The 24,974-nt window shown below is 35.5% G+C and overlaps 1 protein-coding gene across 2 annotated transcripts in view; it reads left to right on the top strand.

Moving 5' to 3' along the window:
• Positions 1-5,897: 5,897 nt before the first annotated feature.
• The window catches only part of GSPT1 (G1 to S phase transition 1), a 49,822-nt gene continuing 30,745 nt past the window's right edge, over positions 5,898-24,974 (top strand). For both annotated transcript variants that reach the window (XM_012542948.2, XM_012542949.2), the window contains exon 1: positions 5,898-6,500. In XM_012542948.2, the coding sequence (XP_012398402.2) occupies positions 6,158-6,500 (343 nt within the window). In that variant the 5' untranslated portion in view covers positions 5,898-6,157. The remainder of the gene's footprint in view (positions 6,501-24,974) is intronic.

Raw genomic sequence — 24,974 nt, 5'->3', positions numbered from 1 at the left:
ATAGTGCCTATTTATATAACAGCAGGTCCCTTTTACTTGTAGAAATGTTTAAAATTAAGTCTATAGACCCCAAGTTAAGAATCCTGAGAAAGATTAAGGAATAAATAAAAAGGAATCCCTTTCTCAGGGATTCCTCATTCCTCATGTACTCAGGGATCTCAGTGGGCTCTATAGACTTAATTTTAAACATTTCTATATTTTGGTAAATATAGTTTAGAATGATTCGTTTCCTTCATAATCCTACATATTTTTAATTTATGAATTTTGGAGCATTATTCTGAGAAGGGATCCATAAGTTTCTTCAGATTGCCAAAAAGGTTCATGCCAGAAAAAAGTGATCTGTCTGATTTGGATAATTTTATTGTATACAAGCACTTACACCAGAATTAGACTGATGATGATAGCTCATATGTAAGATTTGTAAAATACTTATATTTTTATCTCATATCAACTTTGTGCTACTTGTCTCTCCATTTTGCAGATGTGAAGACTAAGGTGCAGAGGGATTAATTATTCAAATTCACAGTATCTAAGAGAATTTGAACCCAAGACTTCCTGACTCTTAGTATGTGGGTCATTCCACTGAATCACATTGTTAAAAATAACAAAAGATGAATTTATAACCTAGTAATCAGACAATCATGCAATTGTACTTATTAAGTACAATAGACAGAAATTGTTTGGTGGGCTAAAAAAGGAGTGCATGTTTTATAGATTTAAAGTTGGAAGAGGCCATAGAGACCATGTAGTACAATCCTTTAATGTTACTGGTAAAACTGAGATCCAGAAAGGCATTCCCTTCTCCATATCAATGAATTCTTTTAGGGGGCTTGTAATGCTGAAGAAACTGAGCAAGACTAAGAAACCAATTCAATAGTTTATTAAATGGAGAGAAATACTGGGACCAATGGATCCATGTTGATCCCAGGGCTAGACTCTTTGAGATGATAGTAAAATTATCATCTCAAAGAGTCTAGCCAGGAGTATCAGGGAAGCAAGCTTTTTATGGAATAACAAGAACAATGACATTACTGATATTCTAATGACATCTGAAATGGATAAACCTTTTATCTTGTCAAACATTAAGGAATGTCTATAAAACCTTTATCTCAAACATTAAGATGGAAAGGTTATAACCCAAGACAGAATAACGAAATAGGACAATAGGAGAAACTGGGTCACAACATTAAAAGGGAACTTTGGCATAACAGGCTGAACATCTGAACAAAATATATAGATACTCCCTCCCCTCAAATAGCTTATATTTATATATATTATGCACATGTATTCCAATAAATAGATTTAAAAGAGGGAGAGAACACTAACACACCTTGGAGAAATAAGGAAGTTTCAGAGAGAAAATGGCAAGTGAGCTGAGAGGGAAAGAAGAAAAAGAAGCTCATTCCACTCATATCAGTGATTTTCCAGAATTTGAAGGGTTGATTTCCTGGTTCATAGTCTTTTTTTTTTTTTTTAAGGTTTTTATTTACAAAACATATACAAGGATAATTTTTCAACATTGACCCTTGCACAATTTTCTATTCCAAATTTTTCCCTCCTTCCCCCTACTCCCTCCCCTAGATGGCAGGTAGTCCAATACATGATAAATATGTTAAAATATATGTTAAATCCAATATATGTGTACATATTTACTTACCAAGTCTTATTTCACTTTCTCAACAGTGCTGAGAAGTCCTTTTCTTTCTTTCATATCATAATATAGTCTTTCCCCTACTCCCCTCCACATACTTTGTGGTCCAGTGACACTGGATTCACTCCATGTCCTGACTCCTAGTATTTTCACTGATTGTCCCCTTTGCCTAGAACATTCTCATCTCAGCAGTCTAACTATTCTGGCTTCCTTCAGACCCTATCTATAATTCCACCTTCGCCAAGAAGCCTTTCCCAATTTTCCTTAATTTTACTTCCTCCCTTCCAAGATTATCTCCAGTTTTTATTGTTTTCATCTTGTTTGAAAGTAGTTGTTGGCATGTTGTGTCTATTTCTATAGATAATTGAGAGCTGGCTCTCTATAGAAAAAGTGAAAATCTAATTGAGAAGAGACAACAAAAGTATGTTGATCTGTGTTCTCAAGACCAGGCTTCTTTGAGATTATACTCCAGACAGAACTTTGGATCTCTACTGATCAATTCACTCTCATTCAAAATTCCTACCCATTTTGAATAGTGGTTCAAAGATTCTGATTCAAGAGGCAGTATATTGAATTTCAAGTAGACTTGAGATATTAGAAAATATGACTGTCACATTTTGTGCCTTGTTTTATTTGCTTGTTTTTAATCAATTAAGCCTGAGAGACAAAGCAAGCTTTCATTAGAAACTGAGGTCCGGATGATAAAAAGGAAGACAGGTGTTAGTCTCACCTAGTTTACAGGGAGAACAATCTGAAGAGGATGAGAGAAGCTATGGAAGGTCGGGGAGAAATTAACAAGATCTTAGTTGATGAGACCTGCATTTAAAGAGAATACCATCTTTTGGCAAAGTGACACTTTGAACAAAAATAGACCTAAGTGAAGCTATAGATATTGAGACTAACCCCCAACATATATAAGCAGCAAAGTCTTTTGAAAACCTGCCCCTCAAAGCTAAAGAGTTGCCAAAGACCAGTATTTCCTTAAAATTCAAAATCCAACCAGGCCTGCACTAATGGTGGTCTTATTTTAAAAAGCCATTGGATCAGTGTCCTGAAGCATTCTAAAGTTGGGTTCATGGCTTGTCTGGAAAACAGAATCACAATTTTGGATACTGATCATCTAGTTCAATTGTGCTGCCCCTCTTCTATTTTACAACTGAAACAAGGTAGCTTGTATGAATAAGAAATTCATACTAGTATGCTAGAAGGTCTCCTGAAACACTCAGCCAAGCTCTGGTCTGGCAACATGTAACTGTCCTAATTAAGGAAATTAAAGTTGATAGCATTCTATAGCAATAACTTTGATCTTACCTGTGGTCCCTATAATGTAATGCTAGGTTTGGAATTAGGAAGACTTATGTCATTTAAAATCTAGGTGCCCCAAGTAACCTCTTGGGACTTTTTAAATCAAAGATAAGGGATCTTAGAATCTATCTAATCTCATTTTGCAGATGAAGAAACTGAGGTGCAAAGACGTCAAAGTTGACAATAGAATTTGAACCTAAGCTCCTCTGAGGTCAGTCAATAAATTTATAATAGAGTGCATTCCCTATATTGGCTGAATCACAGAGCTTTTATATTTGGGGGGTACCTATGGTTCTTGGGGGCAAAATAATAAAAAAAGAAACTCTGCTAAATTAAACTTGAACTCATCACGAAGTGTGATAATTCAGGGCCACAGGGAATGTTAAACATGGTTAGAGGAGGCATCCTCAAGTTAAGTATTTAAACTAAATGCCTATGTTGATTTTCATGGATGGGTTGAAGAGTACATATTTGGAGGCAGAAGATACTTTTTTGTGCTATTCCATGACATGGTCATGGTATGATTTTACTATTGGGTAGTTCTAAATTTTATATATATATAACATTAATTAAAATTTTGATGTTTAAAGTGCTGATTCAGCTCAGTAACAGAAAATACTTAGTAAATATATAGAAACACAGATGTTCCTGTTGATGGGGAGGATATAATAAACTTGATTTGTTTAATGTTTTCTATAAACCTATGTCTTAGAATCACAAGACTTTAAGCTTCCAAGACCCTTAGAGGTCATTTAGGCCCATCCTATTTTCCAGATAAAAAAAACTGAGGCCTATAAATGAAGTGACTTGCCCAGACAAGTGATAGTAGGTAATAAGAATCAGAATTCAAACCTAAGACCTCCGATTTCCTTCCAGTTCTAAACTGTGTGAACCACTGAACTAAAGGGCATAAATACTGCTTCTGTCACGTAACTCCAATCATGTAAAGGACTTCATTTAGATATTAGTTGGGCCTACAAAACATTTTGTATTAGAATCAAGTCAAAACTTCATAACCAAGAATATACCTCTTTGAATGAGAAAAAGTCCAAATTCAGATTTGCAGGAGTGTGAAATGCAAATGACACTTAAAACCAAATTATGCAATCATAGAATTTAAGGCTGAAGAGATTTCAGCAATCATTTTATCTAATAACCCTGTGAACACCTCATAAATGAAAAAGTAGTATAGGTCAAATTTGAAACTATATCCTTTACCACCAAAGCCAGTTTTTTCTCCAAATTTTCCTTAAATTTTAGTGTGCAGGATCCAGAGTTTTATTTTTGTAAAATTAAAAAAAAAATTTTAAATTAAGAGGGAAATAACAATCATAGTTAATTATTGGATTTATTTGTGCTAAAATTAAATTGTTTCATTTTTGGTATATTTTTTAAACCTTCTCTGATATACTTTTAAATAAAATTTTCAAAATGCTTAAAAATACAGTTCACGGTTAAGTTTTTGAATTCTATTCCAGTATGACAAACAAGGAAACCTAGCTAGTCTTGATTTGTCTACTATTGGGTAGCTTTCCATTAGGCTGAACCTACCACTCTGCTGATATAAAAACCCTAAGTTCTCTGGATATGAAATACTTAATCAAGGATTGTGGAAATGCTTGAAAATAAAACATGTGTTCAACAAGACTACTGCTATAATACCTATTGTAGAATGTGATCTAGCATTTAAATGAGTTAACAGCTCCCCCCCCAAAAAAACAAAAACAAAAACAACACCCTTCTTGATTCTTTTACTATCTACAGAATCATCCAACCTTAGCTTTGGTATGTCATTTCCTCCAAGAAGGAACCTGAAGTAAAATAAACTGAGGTCCAGGAAGGGGAAGTAACTTTTCCAAATTCACACTGATAGTAAATAGGAAAAAATAGAATTTAAAATTTTGATGCCAGGTTCTACTATCTTTTCGGTAGTTTTTGTGTTGTCCGTTGGTTTACTCTAACAAACAGATATTGGAACTCTTATTCCCCATCTCAATCCTGTTTTTTTGGGGGGGGAATAGGGGTGAGACTGGAAAACTAGGGCATAGGGATTATACCATTTATAAAGCAATACAGAGTGAGTCAGTGTGTCCAGACACCCCATCAGCACTATCCTGGAAGCATTGGGGCCCTGTTTCTTTTACGAGCGGCAGGGAAGCTTCCTGATTTTATTGTCCCCACTATCCAACACGGACACGGGGAAAGGTTCCAAAGTGTTCGGCAGAAAGTTGGCTGGCAGCAGGGAGGGTGGGAGGGCTGGGGCAAAGGCAGAGGCAACCAATACTTCTCCTAAGGATTCTGTAAAGAGGAAGAGGAAAATGGCAGAAAAGTTGATTAAAAGAGTAAGATATAAAACATCCTATGCGTCAATTAATATATTTTTAAAAAGACTGAACTAAGTTTTCAAGTTATTGCTGGGGACAATTTCTACGGTCCCCACTGATTAGCAAAAAGAATCTTCTCATTCCAAACGGAAAACTCCTCCAGCAGGAATGAGTCGCCATCCCCAGAAAGCCTAGATGCTGCCCGCCCAGAAACCGACCGCCTACCCCTCTTCCTGTCCCTTCCGTTCCCGTTCCCCTTCCCCCTCTCCTGCTAACAGGTGGGAACAGCCGACTAGCTAACAGCAGTCCACCTCCTCCCTATGAATGCTGGGAGGCAGAGTCCTTTCCGGTTGCCCTCGGGCTTAGGCCACCGCCTCCCGCGAACTTCAACTCCCGTCAATCCCCGGGAAAACCGCATCAGGGTCGCGCGGTATCTGCCGGGATTCGTAGTCCTTCGGCTTCCTGCTTCCCATAGACCAGAACGGATAAGGAAATCGGCTGCGAACTACTAGGGCGAAGGTACGGGTGGCAGAGAGGGGTCAATCCGTACCGGGCGTGGGGTTGGTGGCGAGGGAGTCGGAGGTGGTTGGGGTTGGGGTGGGGGGGGGAGGGAGGGAGGAGATCTGCACACACTCGCACACACGAGGAGTGGGGGGGGGTTGAGCCGCCGCCGCCGCCGCCTTTGCCGCCGCCAGGGTAGAGTCGGGTCCGAGGCTGTAGCGGCGCCGCCGGGGTTTGTGTCTCTCTCCCCCTTTTCCCTCTTCCCTCGTCCCCCTTTCCCCAAGTCAGCGCGCCCCGCTCGCCCCCCATCCCTGCCCCCTCCCCCATTTCCCGCCCTCTCCTTTCCACACACACGGCCCCCCCACCCTCCCCGACCATGGATCCGGGCAGCGGCGGCGGCGGGAGCAGCAGCGGCAGCAGCAGCAGCGACTCGGCGCCCGACTGCTGGGACCAGGCGGACATGGAAGCCCCAGGCCCCGGGGGCGCCCCTCCGGCCGCCACGGCCGCCGCGGCCGAGGCCCAGAACCTCAGCGCGGCCTTCAGCCGGCAGCTCAACGTCAACGCCAAGCCCTTCGTGCCCAACGTCCACGCCGCTGAGTTCGTGCCGTCCTTCTTGCGGGGCCCGGTCCAGCAGCCGCCGCCACCGCCGCCGCCCCCAGCCGGCGCCACTGCCGCCCAGGGAGACGGCACCGGAGCAGGAGGCCCCGCCGGCCCCAAGGGTAAAAGGCCCGGGACTGGGGCGCAGGGCGGGGCAGCCCCCAAAGTGGGAAGACAGAGGGGGGCCTAGGCCTCACGGAGGCCACCGAGGTGGGGAAGAAAGGAGACCTGGAGCTGGGGGACCAGTAGGGAAAGGGGACAGGCAGGGACGTAGGCCACAGGGAGAGAGGAGAGCTCGCTGGGGAGAGTCGGGATTGGGGAAAGAGCATGGCCCACTCCGGGGGGGGGAAGCCCACATGGAGTGGGGGTGGGGCAAGCCCGCCTCCTCGAGGACGGGGTGTGGAGGGGAAATGGGGTCTGTGTGGCGTGGGGGTAACAAGGTGGGCTCTTGAGCTTCCCCCCACGTGGGGCGGTGACAGCGGGCACATGGGGCCCGACTGGGGCTGCCAGGGTGGGGCAGTAGCAAGCATGGGGACAGCAAAGATGGCTAAGAAGGCCGCGCTTGGGATTGTGCAGTGTGGCGAGAGAGCCTAGGAGGGAGACTGGACTGGAGAGGAGCGGCCTGGGTAGGTAGACTTCAGCTAGGAGCAGCTACGTCTGCCATCTAGGCGATAGCGGGGGATAAGGAGAAAGCAAAATTTAGGAAATGCAATGTATGTGCGTGTTAAGAGAGACCCAGGGAGTTGGAGGAAAAAAAAACCTTTACTTTCCCCTTATGTTAAGTAAGGCCTAGCAAAGAGCGTTCTTTATCGTGACTTTATTACTAAAACTTAAACTATTACTAAAACTGTAACCATGTATTTGTACTGTACCATATGCCCCTGAAGAACCCAAAGTGCATTGCAGCCTTCTGATAGCTTAGCAATTTTAATACTTTGGTATACAAACTTTTTCTTTCACCATTTTATTATTTTTATAAGGTGTCAAAATAACTTAGGGTAGGGGACCTTTGTATTAATATTTTAAATTATACTTAATTGGTTTGTGTGCTCTTTCTCATCAAGCTGTAGGTTTTACATTAAGGTAAATTCTAATTCTCTGGCGTCAGAAATATTAAAAGTTTTCATTCATTGTTTTAAAACTACTTCATATTGCTAAGGGATATCTGATGTTTGCTTTTTTGCACATTAGAATTTCATTTTACACTTAGCAATTTGCTCTATTTTTTTCTCTTCAGACACTTGGATATTTGTTGCAATTTAATAACTAGACTTTTTTGTTGTTGCTGTTCATAGTTTATTAACAGGCTCTTATAATTTAATATAAAATAAAGATTGGACTGTCTTCTTACATATTCCAATATACTTATGAACTTCTTAAATGGTAGTACAATATATTTTCTAGGTTTGGGTTCTGAAGAAATGTCAATTGAGTCAACATGAAGTACTCTGACCATTTAATGGTCATTTTGAAAACTGTCAGTGTTGCAAATGACTGAATGCTCCTGAATTTTATTGAATTTTCAATATTCATTGAATATTGGATGAGCTAGATCATAGGCTTTATATAAACTATGGACAACTTTTGGATTTCTTTTAAAAGAAATTATGTTGTATTTCACAGGTAAGTATAAATTGTAAAGATGCTCTAGGAGTTGAGTTTGGATTGTGTTGCTTTGGATAATTGTGTCAAAGTTTTCTTAAAGTTGGGGCAAAAGATGGAGTTTACAAAAATTAATTTGTAGCGATTTAAGCACACATTCATTTAAATGAGTTTTACAGTCATGCTATAGTTTAGAATTTTGTTAAAAAACACATCTGGTATATAGCTCCATATTTCCTAAGCGGTTCCTCCTCCTTCTTTCCTTCCTTCTCTTCCTTCCTTCCCCCCCCCCCCCTCCCCCGCATCACCTCCCCTCTCCCCCAAACCCCCTCCCCATTTGTATGCTCTTTTGAAGTAGGACATTTTGGAAGTCCAAAATAATTCATTTAGCACCCTTTGAATAGTACTACTGGTACTTGTGTAGTGCTTTTGTGAATTGATGCTTGTGGTTTTTTTTTTCCTTTCCAAAGTTTGCAAAGTGCTTTACCTGTGACTTGGTATAACAACCTTATGAAGTATTTACTGCTGTTATTATTCCCTTTTTATAGATGGAAAAAACTGGGGTTTGAGAAAAGTTAAGTTTCTTTCTTGTGGTCCATACATCTAGTAAGTTTTGTAATCAGGATTGGAACTTAGTTCAATTTAGTTCAGCACTCTTCTGTCAAGATTAAAAATGACTATTACCCATCTCAATTTGTATGAACTTATGCGTTCCTTCTGCCAACCCTTTTACTTTATTAGTCCATCCTACCCTCAAGCATCACTTCCAAAAATCAGGCCCAACTTGATAGTTAAAAAGAGCTGCTACAAAAGTAGTTGTCAAGAAGATCATTTTGTGGATATATTTCCTTTTGAGCAAATGAGAGGTCTTTCTTGTGTCTCTGTTTCCCTATCCCTGCAATTTAAATTTTAATGCTTTTTTAAATTTTAGTAGAGATCAGGAATTTTGAAATATTGGGATTTTTTTTTTAAACTGATTAAACAAGACCCTGAGTCCAGGAGATACTGGTTAAAACAAAAAGGAAACTATTTTCTACCAGAAGCCTATTTGCTTCCCAGTTTTACCTATGAAATGTGTGTAATTATATTTGAATGTCATAATTAATGCTATTATGAGAGTATTTCTTTTAGGAAAATAATAGATACTTGTGGATTAGTGTTTCCCAAACTGAGTTCCAGTATCTTTTGTGATAGAATTGTTTTCTACTTAGAGTTCAAGGTCAGAAAAATCACATCATGGAAGGACCAAGTAGTAGACTCAAGTAATTTTGGGTACAACCTAGAGTGAATCTTTTAAGGGGAAAAAACTCTGGAATGTATTGTAGTCTTTGCAGTGAGAAAAGGATACAGGAGCACTCTTTCATATTTTTTTGTGTTTTAAAAAGCAATGGAATTGAGACTAAGAGTGAAAATTAAGTATATGTTGTCTACACTGCTTAGATGCCAGAAAAACTATCAGAAACATTTGCAAGTTGGAGCTTTAGCCTTAGCCTCTTTAGAAGGTCCTTCCTTGTCTTGTATGAATAGCTGTGATTTTTCTCCATAACCAGTATAGCTAGTTTGACCTCTCCCCCCACCTTCTTTCAGGAATACCTTCAGTATTACCCCTCGATAACCAGTAGAGGGGGTTTCTTTTGAGCAAAGTATCATTCACCTTCATAGGAAATTAACCTCCACTTTATTGTCAAGCATTGTTTCATCAGAAATTGAATTTAGGATTCAGACTTGACACTTGGTAGCTATATGAAACCTCATAAAAATTGTAAATATATGATTCAGGGGAAGTGGTTGAGTGATGCTAATTTAAATGTAGGTATAAGTATCTCTATATAAAGTCTTAGAATCATAATACAAAAGGGACCCCAAAGGTCAGGGTTTATTGTGCATTAGGACTGGAAATTTTGCATGATAGTTAGGCAGCCTATCTTCTTTTATAACTTCAAATAGTTTTAATTTTTAAAAAATTCTGTTATTTTCCCTTCCTGTATTTTCCTTTTCTACCTTCTAACTCCTTCCAATAGCCCATATGTGCACTTGATCCTTAGAAATTTGGGGTCTAACCTCTTGAGTTTTTTTAGATGTCATATTCTTACAACTGGCATGAATCTCTCTAGGCATTAATTTAATTTTTTTCATATGTGAATTGAGGGGGTTGTACTTAGTGTCCTATAAATATGTACCCAATCTAGGGTTTTTTAAAGTTAAATCTAGTTGCTTCTATACATTGGGCTAGACTGCTGACATACTTTATACTTGATAATTTTCTTGGTCTTTGTTTTATTTTTTAACATAATCACAAAAGAATCCTACCCCAAATATCCAGAATTTCATTAGGTTAATAATATTAATTTTCCTAGTCTCCTTTTTTAAACTCTAAAACAGTTTTCTCAAGAAAATCAGCTTGATACTTTGTAGTTTTGAAGAGTTTAGCCTTGGTACTTGTTGGTGGAATTTCAGGTATTATAGGTGTGCTATAGAACTCTGAGTCAAAAGTCCTGAATTTAAGGCCCCTGGTAATTTTCCAGTCAATCTCTTTTCATAACTAAATCCCAACATATCAAAGTAAATCACTATCTCTAGAATTTTAGAATTAGAGATCCACCTATGCCTTCACTTTTCAGACAGGAAACTAAGGCTCAAATTGATATAACTAGAAGCTAGTGTTTTTTCCTTTGTGCTGTTGCTTTTGAATTCTTTTGTAAAATCTTATTTTATATAGCAGTTGGGAATATGAATAAATTGTCCTTATAAAGAACAATTTAAAATGCTTTACTTCATACTTAAAAGTTATATACAGGAAAACATAAAATATAGAATTTTAGATCTAGAAAGCCCCTGAGAAAATTCAGCCTGGATGCGAAGACCCAGAGGGTAGAGATGACTTGTCCAAATCACACAGCTGGTTAGTGGAAAGCAGGACTAGGTCATACACAATATTTCTCCATCCTGATCACCCTTTCCTAGACACAGTTCAGTTAGCTTATGTACTTCTTAGATGGACTTTTAAAAATAAAACACTCAAAGTGATTCTGGGGCCTGAAAACAGTTTCCTAAATGTTAAACCAGGCCTTTCTTTCTCCTACTGTGTGGGGTGCTGCTAATATTAACAGAAAAATGGTCATTACTGAAAATTACCTTCTGCCCTCTCCCCATGTGTATGTAGTTCTTAGTGCCACAGTCCAGATATTCTGGGTTCAAGTTTAAAATCAGACTATACTGGTTATATATACACAGTGGACAAATAATTCTTGACTAAATTGCTGAATAGTTGCAACTCTACATTGGTTACTAGAGTTTCCTTATTAAGATGATTCTGGGGGAGAGGAGAGAGGCATTTTATTAAACATAAAAGCATCAATACTATGTCAGCAAGCATTTGTTTACTCTGTGTTGGTATTACACTATGTACTTTGTGCTGAGGAAAGATATCTTGATATCTTGACTGATTTTAGTATTTTAAAAGATGTTTTGTTGGTTTCAATCATTTGTGGAGTGCTTTACAGATAGTATGTATTCAATAATGGGGAACTTACTGGGTGGCTCTATAGAGCAGCTTGTAGGTCTTAGAGGAGTTCTCAAACTACGGCCCGCGGGCCAGATGCAGCAGCTGAGGATGTTTATCCCCTTCACCCAGGGCTGTGAAGTTTCTTTATTTAAAGGCCCACAACAACAAAGTTTTTGTTTTTACTATAGTCTGGCCCTCCAACAGTCTGAGGGACAGTGAACTGGCCCCCTATTTTAAAAGTTTGAGGACTCCTGTTAGGCTCTTGTAATTCAAAGATGTCTGTTGAAGTAGATCTGTATAAGGTTTTTGTTTGGTTATCTAAAATGTTTGGTAATTAAAGTAGATAGGAAATTTTTCTTTTCTTTTTAAAAAATTGTAAACATAAAGCAGTAAAAAAAAAGGCAGGAAAATTTTCTTTTGGTTGTAGATAGGCAGATAAATTGCAAGAGAGGAGAGATCAAGTGAGCAGGCTAAAATTTTGCTAGTACTTTCGTACTCTTAGGAATTCATCATCTAACTGTTTATAATGGGTTTTTTGGTCTTTTTTTTTTTTTTTTTTAGCTTACTATATCAACTCAAGTATCAAGAACAAATGATTTTTGTTTCATAGTTTTCACAGTTTACCCATCAGAGCTGAGGGCATGAGTTCCTGTCCAATCTCTGACACATACTGACTTTTGTAACCCAAGGAAGTAAACCTCTCAGGATTCTTATTCTTCGAACATAGGTGCAGATCTGCATTGGTAGAAAAACCTTCCAGAACCAATGAAATCACAGGTCTCACATCCCCTATCCTATCCCTTTATCACTTCTCCGCACCCTAAGAGTTGTGACTGAGAGACTCAGCATTGAGAACTAATGGAATAAATGAAGCTACTCTAGGAGGTAAGGTTTGGAGGAAGTTCTCCAGAGTATGTTTTATTTTACTCTCCCCAAGACAAGTAGCTTATTACAGGATATTCTTTGTTCTATCTGTTTGGGAGAGTTTTGTGGAAGAAAGAGGGATTGTACCAGCACATAAAGTTAAAATTTGGTCTGAGAAGTTGGAAAAATACTGTGAAGGAAAAATAAGGAAGTTACACCTTTGGGGTTTGTTTGTAAATATGAAATGTCTTCATACATGACAATAGTATTTCTGCTTTAGAAATCATCAGACCTTTTTCACTCTAAATCATAAAATTTAAGGAAAAATAATCAAACCCCATGCCTACTTTTCTTTGTAGAAGAATTTAGGTATAGATTTGTTAGGTATATGTGTATCTACAGTGTGCTTAGTACTGTGCTCATGCTTTTTATTCTAATTTGAGCTTACCCAGAGCAGATGCACATATGTATTTAAGGCACTTTTTTGATATTCCTTATCATCTAATAGTAGTACTTCTAAATCATTCAATAAATTCATCACTTTGTAAGTACTTATTATGTACGAAAAACTGTGCTAAGTGCCAGGGATACAAAGATGTATGTTTACAAACTAATGATTTTAGCACCATTCTGTCATGAGTGTATTTTTATGTTTAAATAATATCACCATCTTCATGTGTTCACTAATCCTAGTTTGAGGCCCCATCCTTCCTAATGTGCATCAGGAAACAATTCATGTTTGTAATCTAATCTTTGTAGATCTAAGAAGCTGTTAGCTGTGTTTGTTTGTGTATGTATGCATGTATGTCTATATAAATGTCATAAATATATATATGCACATATATATGAAACTAGCAACTCATTTTAGATGATGCAGTTTTATGAAGTAATTTCATCAGATTTTAATCAAGAAATGTATATAGGTTTGATTAATTGGTTTTTTCTTATAACCCAATTTATTTAATTTTCAGTTTGAAGTTGAACCATTTATCAACATAATTCTGTCCTATGATATCTTTCACAGTATGGATATTCCATATCACATTGCAAGATGGATAACTGGTATTGACTTTTAAAAATTATACATGTTGTAGTTTAGCTGGACCTCATTTTCATTTCTATTGTTGATGTTAATGTTATGATATTAAACTTCCATTCTTATAGATAATTGATTTTTAGTTCTTTCTTTTTATCTCATTAGAATTTTGTGAGATAGCTTTGAAATAGTATATTAAAAAGATGATGGCATCTTTGTAGGTAAAAAGACATTAAACATATTCCTCTCAAGTTCTGCTTCAGTGCTTCATTGTGTTGTATAGGTGGTCCCAGAACTTTAATTTTGACAAGCCTTACTGCAGCTATAACGGATTTTTGTGTATTCTGAAAAGAAGCCATCAAGATAAGTTTGAAGGGATTCATCACCATCACATTAACAATCTGGGGATAAATATTTTCAACCATGGAAACTCATGAAGACTTTATACCAAACTTTAAAGAGTTGCAAACCTCATGGGCATATAACCAATTCTTGAAATAAATTTGTTGGTATGGTGGAAATGCAGCATCCTGCTATGGAAAGGATACTGAATTAGAAATCTTAAGGATTCTAGTTTCATCAGTCTTGCCACTTCACTCCTTGTATGATCTTATTAAGTCATTTAATCTCTGTGACTCAAATGAGAGAATTAGACCAGATATGACAAATTGATGGTCCTACTTCAAGGAAGGAATTTGGAGTATAGGGTTCAGTTTAGTAAATATTTATTGCATGGGTTGCCCACTGAGCACAGCACTGAAAGCCCTGGAGGGTAGAAAGAATATACCCTTTTTCTTATGAACTTTATAATGTAATAGGGAAATATGACTTCAAAAACAACGATACACAATTATATGCAGTACATGCTAACTCACAATGGAAAGAGGCCTATGTAAAGTAAAAAAAATAGGATTTAGTTTTTTACCTGTTTTCGTAGAAGGCTGCCTGGTAGAGGCAGCAATTAAGTTGAGCTTTAAAGGATATGAGTTTAATAGCTAGAGAGGAACTTAAAGGCATTGAATCAAAAAGATAGGTTATTTTCTAATACAAGTTCAGTTGGCTGGAATATGTAGATGGAAAGTGGTATAAGAAAAGGGTATGGCATCTCAGATTATTGATGAAACTTAAATTCTAGACCAAGGAATTTGATTTAGTAGGGAGTCACTGAAAAGTTTTGAGCTGAAGTCAAGATCATCAGCTCAAGGAAGGTAAATTGGTAGTATTATGAAGGAGGAGCAAAAAAAGGATTTGCTGTGTATAATGGAAAAAACCCTGGATTTGAAATCATGAGACTTCGATTCAGATCCTACCTTTATTAGCATCAGTATTACTTGGCCTCTCTGTGCCTTGGTTTCCTCAATTATAAAATAAAGGAATTGTACTAAATGGCCTTGTAAGATGATCCTTCCAGCTCTAAATCTGATATGCTGCCAGAACTGGTTGAAAGCTTTTGTAATACTCTGGGGAGGTGGTTTTGGTGGCAGTAGAAATAGAGAGAAGAGCATGTACAGGTAGAATTTTAGGAGAGGAAACAGCAGGGGTTCAAACATAAAAGACTGATGGTGCCACTAACAGAGATGATCGAATCAGGAGAAGTAGGTTTATGAGAAAGAACATATGTATAGTTTGGGATTTTTAAAATTTTTTTAAAGATATTTATAGATGAGAAAATAGGCCTAGAGATCTTTGATTGACAGGGTCTCCAGATTTGTTGGTCTAAGTGTCTTAAATGAATCTTTGCCATAATTTTTAAAAAGAATTTATTAGTAGCATTTTATTTTAATCCAACAAATACTTAAGCAGCTCTAAATATGAGGCATATTTCCCCAAAATACTTAATTTAAGCAAGACTGCCTAATATGTGCCATAGCAATTGATAATCCACTATTTTGGTAAAGAGAAGGGGAGGCTATATATTTTAAACATTAAGTGTTTTTGACACACATTTTATTGTTTTGGTGTAGGACACCTTTAAGGAGCCAGGATTGGTTCAGATTTCATGACCAGTGGTATCTGAAGAAGGCCAAAGAACATATAGAATGTGAGATTATATCTGTTTTCTTAGATAGATTGATTTTTTTTTTGTCAGTATCACTCATCTCACTTGAATTAAATTTTCACATTCCTTTCTTTTTTTTCTTTCATCTTTAAAAATGTGTATGTTGTGGAATATTTTAAACACTTTCCCTTTACATCTGTAATATTTTTTTAAGGATGGTTAGGTAATAGAGGAATGGTTGACATTTAATCCTCTTGCTGACTTTTCAGGTTTTCTACTTTCATTTCCTGTATTGTTTAAAAAGAATCTAAGTATACAATGTTGGCAAAACTGTTTAACTGAAGATAAGAGATGTAACAATTTGTGTAATGTTTCAGAAGATTTTAACTTGTCTCTCATTCTTACAAATTGTCTTAATCTTCTTTCTTGAGCTGGTTCATTTATAACAGTTTTTCTATAGAAATGAAATCTTTAGGGGCGGCTAATGGCGCACTGAAGTCAGGAGAACCTGAATTCAAATATGATCTCAGACACTTCCTAGCTGTGTGACCATGGGCAATTCACTTAACTTCAATTGCTTCAGCAAAAAAAAAAAAAAAAGGTGAAAATGAGAGAAAACAAACTAGAATGATGATTAAAACTACATAATAATAATGAAGGCAATAATAAAGAAGAATTTATAATGTTATAATCTAGATTTTTTATAATTGCTAAAGTTTTATAAAATAGCTATCAATAGCCCACAATAGCATAAGATAGTTTGTCAGTTTTTTTTTTTTAAATCACAACAGCACTTTGAAGTGTTGATAGTATAAGAATTGGTTTCATTTTACATTCGATAAAACTGAGGCTCAGAATAAGTAAAATGACATGTCTTTGTATGGCCTCATGCTTAATAGATGTCAAAATGGAAGTTTTCTTCTTTGGGGAGGTCTTTTCCAAATATTATTTTATTTATTGTTTAATAGCTTATTTTCTTAATTACATGCAAAGATAGTTTTCTACATTCATCTTTGCAAAAACTTGGGCTCCAAATTTTTCTTCCTCCTGCTCCTGCCTCTCCCTAGACAATAAGCAATCCAATATAGGTTAAGCATGTGCAATTCTTTTAAACATATTTTTCTGTTTTTCATGCTATGCAAGAAAAATCAGGTCAAAAGGAAAAGAAAAATAAAATAAGAAATAAAATAAGCAAACAACCAACAACAAAGGGGAAAATACTATGCTTTGATCCATATTCAGTCTCCATAGTTCTCTCTCTGGATGCAAATGATGCTTTCCATCACAAATTACCTTGAATTATTTCATTGTTGAAAAGAACCAAGTCTAATTATATTTGATATAACATAATCTTGTTGTTGCTGTATATAATATATTGTTTTGGTTTTACTCACTTCACTTCGCATCAGTTCATGTAAATTTCTAGATTATTCTGAAACCAATTTTTGTTCTTGTTGATTCAACAATAAATACTACCCAAGCCTCAGACTGAAATTTGTTACCAAAATCACATAAGAGAGTGATTCCTTGTCTCATTCTACTTTTGTAGACTTATTGGTTAGGATATATCAAATTTAGGTCGTTTTGCCCCATAACATTATGTTCTCCCTAATTCCATGAGAGGTGATACTTCAATGACACCTTCTTAGTAAATATTTTTGGCAGATTTAAATTTATATTTTTAATAAGCATCATGTTATTCAGTTCTGAATAAAAATGAGTTTGGGAGCTAGATATAAAGTGGATATTGAATACAACTTTAAAGATTAAATAAAAATTAATAACCCATAAATAATGGAAGAGATAAATAAAAAGGTATCCCTAAAAGCTCTGTATAAGAGTGTGCCTAGAATTTGGGAGTCAAGCAGGAGTCTTGTCAATAGGTTCTGAAATAGCTGAATTTGAACTTTAACAAGAAAGTGAGACAAAATGTACTTTTTCCAAAAAGTTTTTTGTGTGTGGTTTTTTTTTTTTTTTAAGCTGAGGCAATTGGGGTAAAGTGACTTGCCCAGGGTCACACAGCTAGGAAATGTTAACTGTCTGAGGTCAAATTTGAACATGTGTCCTCTTGACTTTCAGGACTGGTGCTCTATCCGCTGCGCCACCTAGCTGCCCCAAAAAATAAGTTAAAAAAATAACAACAACAAAATCTCGTATAATATTCACATGACAAAGAATTGGAGACAATTCCCAAACTCCTAAAGCAACGAGATAGAAATGACTGGTTTGAAAAGTCTAAAGAGTTATGAAAGTTCTTTTTCATAAACTGGCCAGTTCTAAATGCCTGAATTTCAAAGTATATAGCTTGATTAAGAAACTAAGCATTCCTTTCTCTGTTTATAGATTAACCTTTTCTTCCTTGGTATTGGCATCGGGCATTAGAAAGCTGACGTTGTAATATGTCTTCCCATAATGAAAAGAAAACTGCTTTTTGAACCTAAACTCAAGTAATAGTCATGTTATATCATCTCTCATTTCTCACATAAATCACAAGTAGCACTGCTGCTTCAACCATCTTCTCTTGTAAAAGGCTTAATGTTCTTTACTTAATAAAGATAATGACATTTTTTATAGACTACTTGCTATTTGCAATTACCTATTTCATTTAATAGAATTGACTTATGTTATATCTAGGTTTCTGAGCTTTAGTTGTCCAAGTAAGCCTTAGAACTTAATTAGCTATTTCATTTCCCAGACTAATTTGGTCTTGGAAACCTGGGCATTATACATATTGTTAGGAAACAAGCTGATCCTTGTTTTTTTCTTACTTCCATCCCTTCTTCCTCATCCGTTCCTTCCCGCCCCCCCCCCCCCATCCCCAATACTCTAGGACATTGCTTTGTATGTAGTTGGCAGTTAATAGAAGTAGATGCTTGTTTAAATTGAATTGAATATCAGATTAAGACAGTAAGAATTATATGATTATATTCCCTTTCTAACTTTGAATATGATAAATATGAACTGGTGGTGCACATTCTAAGAGTTTAGTTCAGTTTTTTTTTTTTTTTTTTTTTTTTGAAAACTTGAAAAATTTGTTGTTTTCCATGGCATTTTTACTGCCAGTTTTGAATTGAAAATTGGATTTTTTTCCTATGAATTTCAAACTCCTTATTCTAGTAACACGATTTGAGATATTAAGAATTCTTGGTGTTTACTGCTATGAGACAATCCAGTTAAAATGCTTCCTGACTGCTAAGATATTCTCAAACTCCTTAAGTGTTATGAGTAAAGCTAAGTTAGATTGAAGACATAAAAAGATGGCTTAAAGTTAGTGGCCAGTTGATCATTTTGTTGACACTGTGTTTCTTTGCTTTGACTTAATGGCATTACAAAAATATTAGTAATAATAGAAAGGCCCTGGAATTGAAGACAGAAAATTTACTCTCAAGATACAGTTTAACAGCTGATTAACCTCTGAACCTCATGTTTCCTCATCTATAAAATGGAGCTATTACATGTATTTTATTATGTACAAGATTGTTGTGAGGATTAAATGAAGTAATATATATATGAAAATGCTTGGTAAATTGTAAAGTATTTGAATGCCTACAGTTAATAGAGGAATATTTCTTTAGCATGCTTTTTAGGTGTTAAAAGGTTTTAAAAGTTCTTCATATTAGGAGATTTATGTTTTAACACTTAAATTAAACAATATAGATGGGGAAAAGCTTAGGTGTTCTGGAATCATTGTTCTCACGGAGTAAGTGCATATTCCATATAGTAACTGACACTGATTTGCCTTCAAAGCTTAGTTCTGTTACAAAAGAGATAAAAATGATGCAAATTGGTACAGGATATGTAGAGAATTATGAAATTTGTATCAAGTTACTATACTAGATAGAAGAAAATTATTTCATTCTCTAAAAAAGAAACTTGTAGTCACAGCAGCCTTGGGGATGGTTATAAAGTAGACAACATTGACATCATTATGCAGAAGCATAGCTATAGGACCTTTTTTGATTGTTACATGATTCTGAGACCAAGAAAGAAAACGTAGCAAATTATTTTCTGAATAGTTAATTTGATAAATACTCTCAAGGTCCCCTAGATAGTTTGCCTCATGGTTTTAACAAATATTTGAATGACTTAGATGCCAGCACTATACTGCACCATTTCTGGTTTTCAAGAACTAAAAGATATACTTTACTGGAAAAATCATTGAACTAAGAGAGATAACAAAGTTATTTAATGTCTACCAGAGTCTCAAATTTTTTTTTTTTTTTTTTTTTGCCTTTAAAGGTTAGGTACCGATCTAATTTAGTTTGATGTTGGCACTCAGGATATATCACACTGATGTTATATAAATATAAATCTCAGGATTTAGAGTACAGAAAGGGACCTCAAAGTTCAAAGCAGGGGATTTGAACTCGGATTTTTTGAGTCACAAGAATGATGTAGTAAGTATGTATTGAGTACTTATTGTATAGAATATATGCTAGGTCCTGAGGAGGTCCAGAGTTTGAGAAATTTTAAACAAAGTAAGTCTGCACATTTTCGGGGTTTTTTTTCCCCTAGTATACTTTGTTGGAAAGGAAGTATTCTGTTTTGTTTTAATTTTTTTGTACTTTTACAAAAAAATTAAAACTTTTTTAAGTTTCTTGAGTTCACTTGTAAGATAAATTAAAAATTTTAGGAATTTGCAAAGTCTAAGAAAAAATTTCAGAGAATCTCAAGTAAGAAGGGACCTACCTCATAAGCCTATGTTCTCCTCCCCCACCCCCCCTTAACAGACAAAATAAACATTTCAAGACCTTTGCTAAAGGTCTATTCAGCAGAGCAAATATAGTTCTTTTATTGTGACTCTACTTTTAAAGCCTATTCTATTGATGAGTTGACTTAACAAGTTTTCTATATTGCTCTTTCGTTCTGTTAATAATAGAATGTTGAGGGTGTGTGTGGGGAGAGGAGAGGAGAGGAAATACCATAACCTTTTTTATTCTTTAAATGGTTACAATATTAGGGTCTTAACAGATTTTAACATAGAGATTGTGGACAAAGTGTTCTAACAGTAGTAAGAAATAAAGGGTACATTGCCTATGTTGTAGAAAGTAGAATTCCTTGGTATAAATTCCTTGAGTGCATAATGTCATGAAATTCTGCCGTATAATCATTTAAATATTATTGAAAACTAGGCTTTTTAAATTCTTTTATCACTTAAACCTGAAAAATTATTATGGCCTATCATAATAGTGTTGAAATAGACTTAATAGTATTTTAGTCCCCTAAGAATAGATAACAATTCACACCTAAATCTTCAGTCATTTAACATGATTACTTTGTAACATAATCTGAATATTGGTTTTATTATCAATATTCAGATTTGGCTAAATCCTGAGACATGTCAGTATTCCAAGGATTTGAAATTCTACCCAACTTTCTGTTGCTATTTCCAAAACACATGTTTTCTTTGACTCAGATAAATAACTTTTAGATAAAAAAAGCAGTGATAAACTCTGTGTGTGTGTGTGTGTGTGTGTGTGTGTATGTATGTGTGTGTGTGTATGCCTTGCATGTGCAAAATTAAATTGAATAGAAATAGAAGTTGATTTTTTTCCTTTGCATTTGGTTTGAAGTACTTAATCCCACGTATTCTGCTATCCAGTAACATTTGGCCTCCTGTTCCAAGGGCTCATTTTTATCTATAGGATTGTAATGCCAGAAAAACTGAGGTCAGACAGAGATTGGTCTTTAATCATTTTAATTGTGGAGAGTTTTAGATTAACGGAGACTAGCTGGCTGTATGGGACTCTTGTCCAAAACATTCAGCAGTGAGCAATTAAAGCAAGGAACTTATATAGTTAAAATCTTATAAGGGAAACAAAGGCAGATAAAAGGAGTGTGAGGATACTGGATGAGGGGACAAGCCATAATTCCAGGAAAAGATCATAATTTAGTCCTGATAGGATAAGGGTCAAGATAAGAAGGTTGAGGGCCGGAGACAGCAAGGCAAGGGGCGATACTCAAAAAGGGGGAATGATCCCAACAAAAATTTAGAGAAGGCACCTGGAGTTTTAGGGTTCAATGATATTTTAAGGCTTCTTTTCTAACGCAATTCCCTTTGTCCCTGGCAAGGACATGGTTTGGCCATAACAATTTTATTCAGGGCATAGCATGATAATTTTTTTTGTTTTTGTTTTTGTTTTTGGCTTTTTTAAAATTTTTTATTTAATAGCCTTTTATTTACAGGTTATATGCATGGGTAACTTTACAGCATTAACAATTAGCATGATAATTTTTAATAATTCAGGGCATAACAGGATCAAATATGTAATTCTGTATTCTATGATCTGGCTCCTGCTTTTATAATCTTACAATTTGTACCCATCCATGTACTCCATGGATAGAACACCAGGTCTGTGTGAGGAAGATTAATCTGAGTTTAGATTTGGCTTCAAGTACTTGGTATCTATGTGATCCTGTTTGCCCCAATTCCTCATCTGTAAAATGAGTTGGAGATGGCAAATCACTTCAGTAGTTTTTCAGAGAATCCCAAATGAGGTCCATCACAAAGAGGCAAACACAATTGAAAAATGACTGAACAACAAGTACTCTACCTTCCAGTGATGCTGCAGTTCTTCTCCCACTGCAGCGCCTAATCCTGGGTTTTTTCTCCAATTATCTCCACATATTTCCTTCTTTCCTCTGTAATCCTTTACTTTTTAATAACTTTCAAATTTCAGCTAAAATGCTACCTTCTACAAGAAGACTTTCACTATCTTAATGCTGGTGTTTTCCCTTTAAGATTATCTTGTTTATGTCTTGTTTGTACATAATTGTTTGCACTTTGCCTCCCCTATGAATTATGTGCTCCTTTAAAGCAGGAGCTATCTTGTCTCTTTTTCTTTCTTTCTTTCTTTCTTTCTTTCTTTCTTTCTTTCTTTCTTTCTTTCTTTCTTTCTTTCTTTCTTTCTTTCTTTTTCTTTCTCTCTCTCTCTCTCTCTCTCTCTCTCTCTCTCTTTCTTTTTTTTTATATCACTTACTCTTAGAATTGTGCCTAGCATACATAATGGGCACTTTAATGGCTTGTTGACTGTTTTTGATGTTTAGGCTGAATTGGCATGTCCAAACTAAAATCCTGCCCAAGAATTCTTTATCAAAAGTCTTTAAAATAATTTCTACCTCAGAATTCATGTTTTCCACTTAATATTAATTTTTAAAAATTTTATTGCAAATAACATTGTAAAAAACATCTTTGTAATAAAAATATTTATCAGCTAGTGGTTCATTTAAAACACATTTGACTCTTCAATTACCCATTTGGGATTTTCTTGGCAAAAAATACTAGAATAGTTTACCAATACCTTCTTCACTCATCTTTTGGGATCACACAGCTAGTAAATTGTCTGAGGCCAGATTTGAATTCAGGGTTTCAGATTCTAAGCTTAGTGTTTTATTCATTGCACCACATTGCTGCCCTTTAAAACAGTAATTAGAAAAGAATTTTGGATAATATCTTTTAACTTATAAGAGTTTTGGGCTTGCATATTTATTTCTTAAAAGATTTTGGAATTCTACTGTATATTTGTTTTCAGTAATGGACAGAGAGGATAGTAATTAGTATGTTAGCAACTTAACATTAAGCTTCATCTTTTGTTTTAATTGTTTAGTTGGAGTTTATGCTTTTTTTATTGTAGATTCCATTATTAGATAATTGGTATGGTAGATAGAGTGCTGGAGCTGGAGTCAGGAAAACCTGGGTTCAAATGCTTCTGAGCTACAATTTCCTTATCTGGTAAAAATATGGCTAGTACTTGGAGTGCTTAATTCATAGATTGTTGTGAGGGTCAAATGTGAAAATTGATTTTGCAAACATGTTTATTTCAGTTCCCTCTCTCCTTTATTGTGTGGGGACAGGGAGGAAAGGGGAGTGGTGGTGGTGGTAAAGAAGTTTGTTTCAGAAAAAGAAACAAGAAGACATGTATTCAAACCTCCACTATCTATTTGCCTGAGTGATGCTGAGCAAATTCTTTAATTTCTCAATTCCCCAGAAAATTATCTAAATTGTTTTGATATATTTAGATATTTCTATCTATTGTATTTATTTATATTTATTTCTTCCCAAATTGCTTTTACTTTCTTTGAAACAAAGAACCTTCCATTTAGTTCTTAATCTTTATTTCCCTGGAGGGAACTCATTGCATTGAAATATGATTTCCTTTCAGGAGGAGATTAATAAAGAATACATTAGTGCCAAAATTAGTAGTCAGATATATTTCATTTTGTGACTTATTTAGTATTATGGCTTCATTTGTCCATTGTTTTGTTTTGTTTCTTTTCTTTTAAAAACTTGTCTAATATTTAACTTGTATAGGACTGCTTGCTATCTGTGGGAGGGGTAAAGGGAGGGAGGGGAAAAGTCGGAACAGAAGTGAGTGCAAGGGATAATATTGTAAAAAAATTCCCCAGGCATGGGCTCTGTCAATAAAGTTATAATTAAAAAATAAATAAATAAAAATAATTAATCTCTTCCCCCCCCAAAAAAAAGTCTAGTAGAATTAAGAGAAATGAGTTTATTTAGTCCTCAAATTTATAAGGGTAAACAATGGTTACTTTTACTTTTTAGTAACATAGAAAGAGTATTGTTTCCTGCTTCTACCCCAACTCCAGGATCCTTACTCACAATATAAATAAGACATTTAGGTTGCATACATGTTGATTGTCAAAAGACTGAATCACTTGTTTTTATGGTCATGTTACATCTCTCCCCTTCCCTCCTTTATACTCTTTTGAATACTCAGAGGAATACTCAGAGCAGTTTGAATCTAATTCTAAGATAGTGAGAGATGTCTGAGAATGAAGCAATCATTGACATTGACATTTCAGTTGCTTCTGAGCAGCACCTAATTTCTAGATATTAAGTTAGTATTTTGTCCTTAATGACATAATTACTATTAAATGAAACCCGTGAACCCCTTTTGGTATGTATGCCTTGAAAGTAAAATGCATAGGATTATATAATATAATTATATTAAAATAATAATCAACAATTAAAAATACTTTTCATGGATTCTTTTGACTTTAATAAACTTTATTTCATTGTCTTAAGCAGTATTACTTCATATTACCGTATAAGACAGTCTCCATTCTTTGTAAGATTTTATAAACAAGGTTGCTACCTTTCTTAGCTGCTGCATATTTCTTTGTGGCAAATACATTAAATGTTTTCTGGCTGAGGTGATTTTTAGATTGTTTTGATCTTTTGGCAGTTTATAGTTAATTTTCAGTATGAAATTGTCATAATTACCATCAATTTCATGCATTTTCCAATTTTATTGGCAAAAGTAACTTATTAATGTAGATTGGAGTTACTTTAATTTTTATTATTTTTCTTTTAGCTTTGATTTTTATGTTTTTTCCCTAATAAGTAATAAGTACGTCTTAAGTATAAACAAAGAAGTAATTTGAAAGTAATTCCCACGACATTAGTTGTTTAATATTTATTACAAATATAAAACTTAAATAATTTTTGCTCCCAAAGAGCAAAGTTCTTGTATGTGCAAATATCAGTTTATGCAACATATGTATAATATATGATTGTGTCAGGAAGATTTCCTGATATTTAAAAAAATCAATTTGTGATGTCATTTTGT

This window comes from Sarcophilus harrisii, chromosome 1 (assembly GCF_902635505.1).
Source record: "Sarcophilus harrisii chromosome 1, mSarHar1.11, whole genome shotgun sequence".
In the NCBI taxonomy this organism is placed as follows: domain Eukaryota; kingdom Metazoa; phylum Chordata; class Mammalia; order Dasyuromorphia; family Dasyuridae; genus Sarcophilus; species Sarcophilus harrisii.
This window is presented reverse-complemented; position numbering and strand designations above follow the sequence as displayed.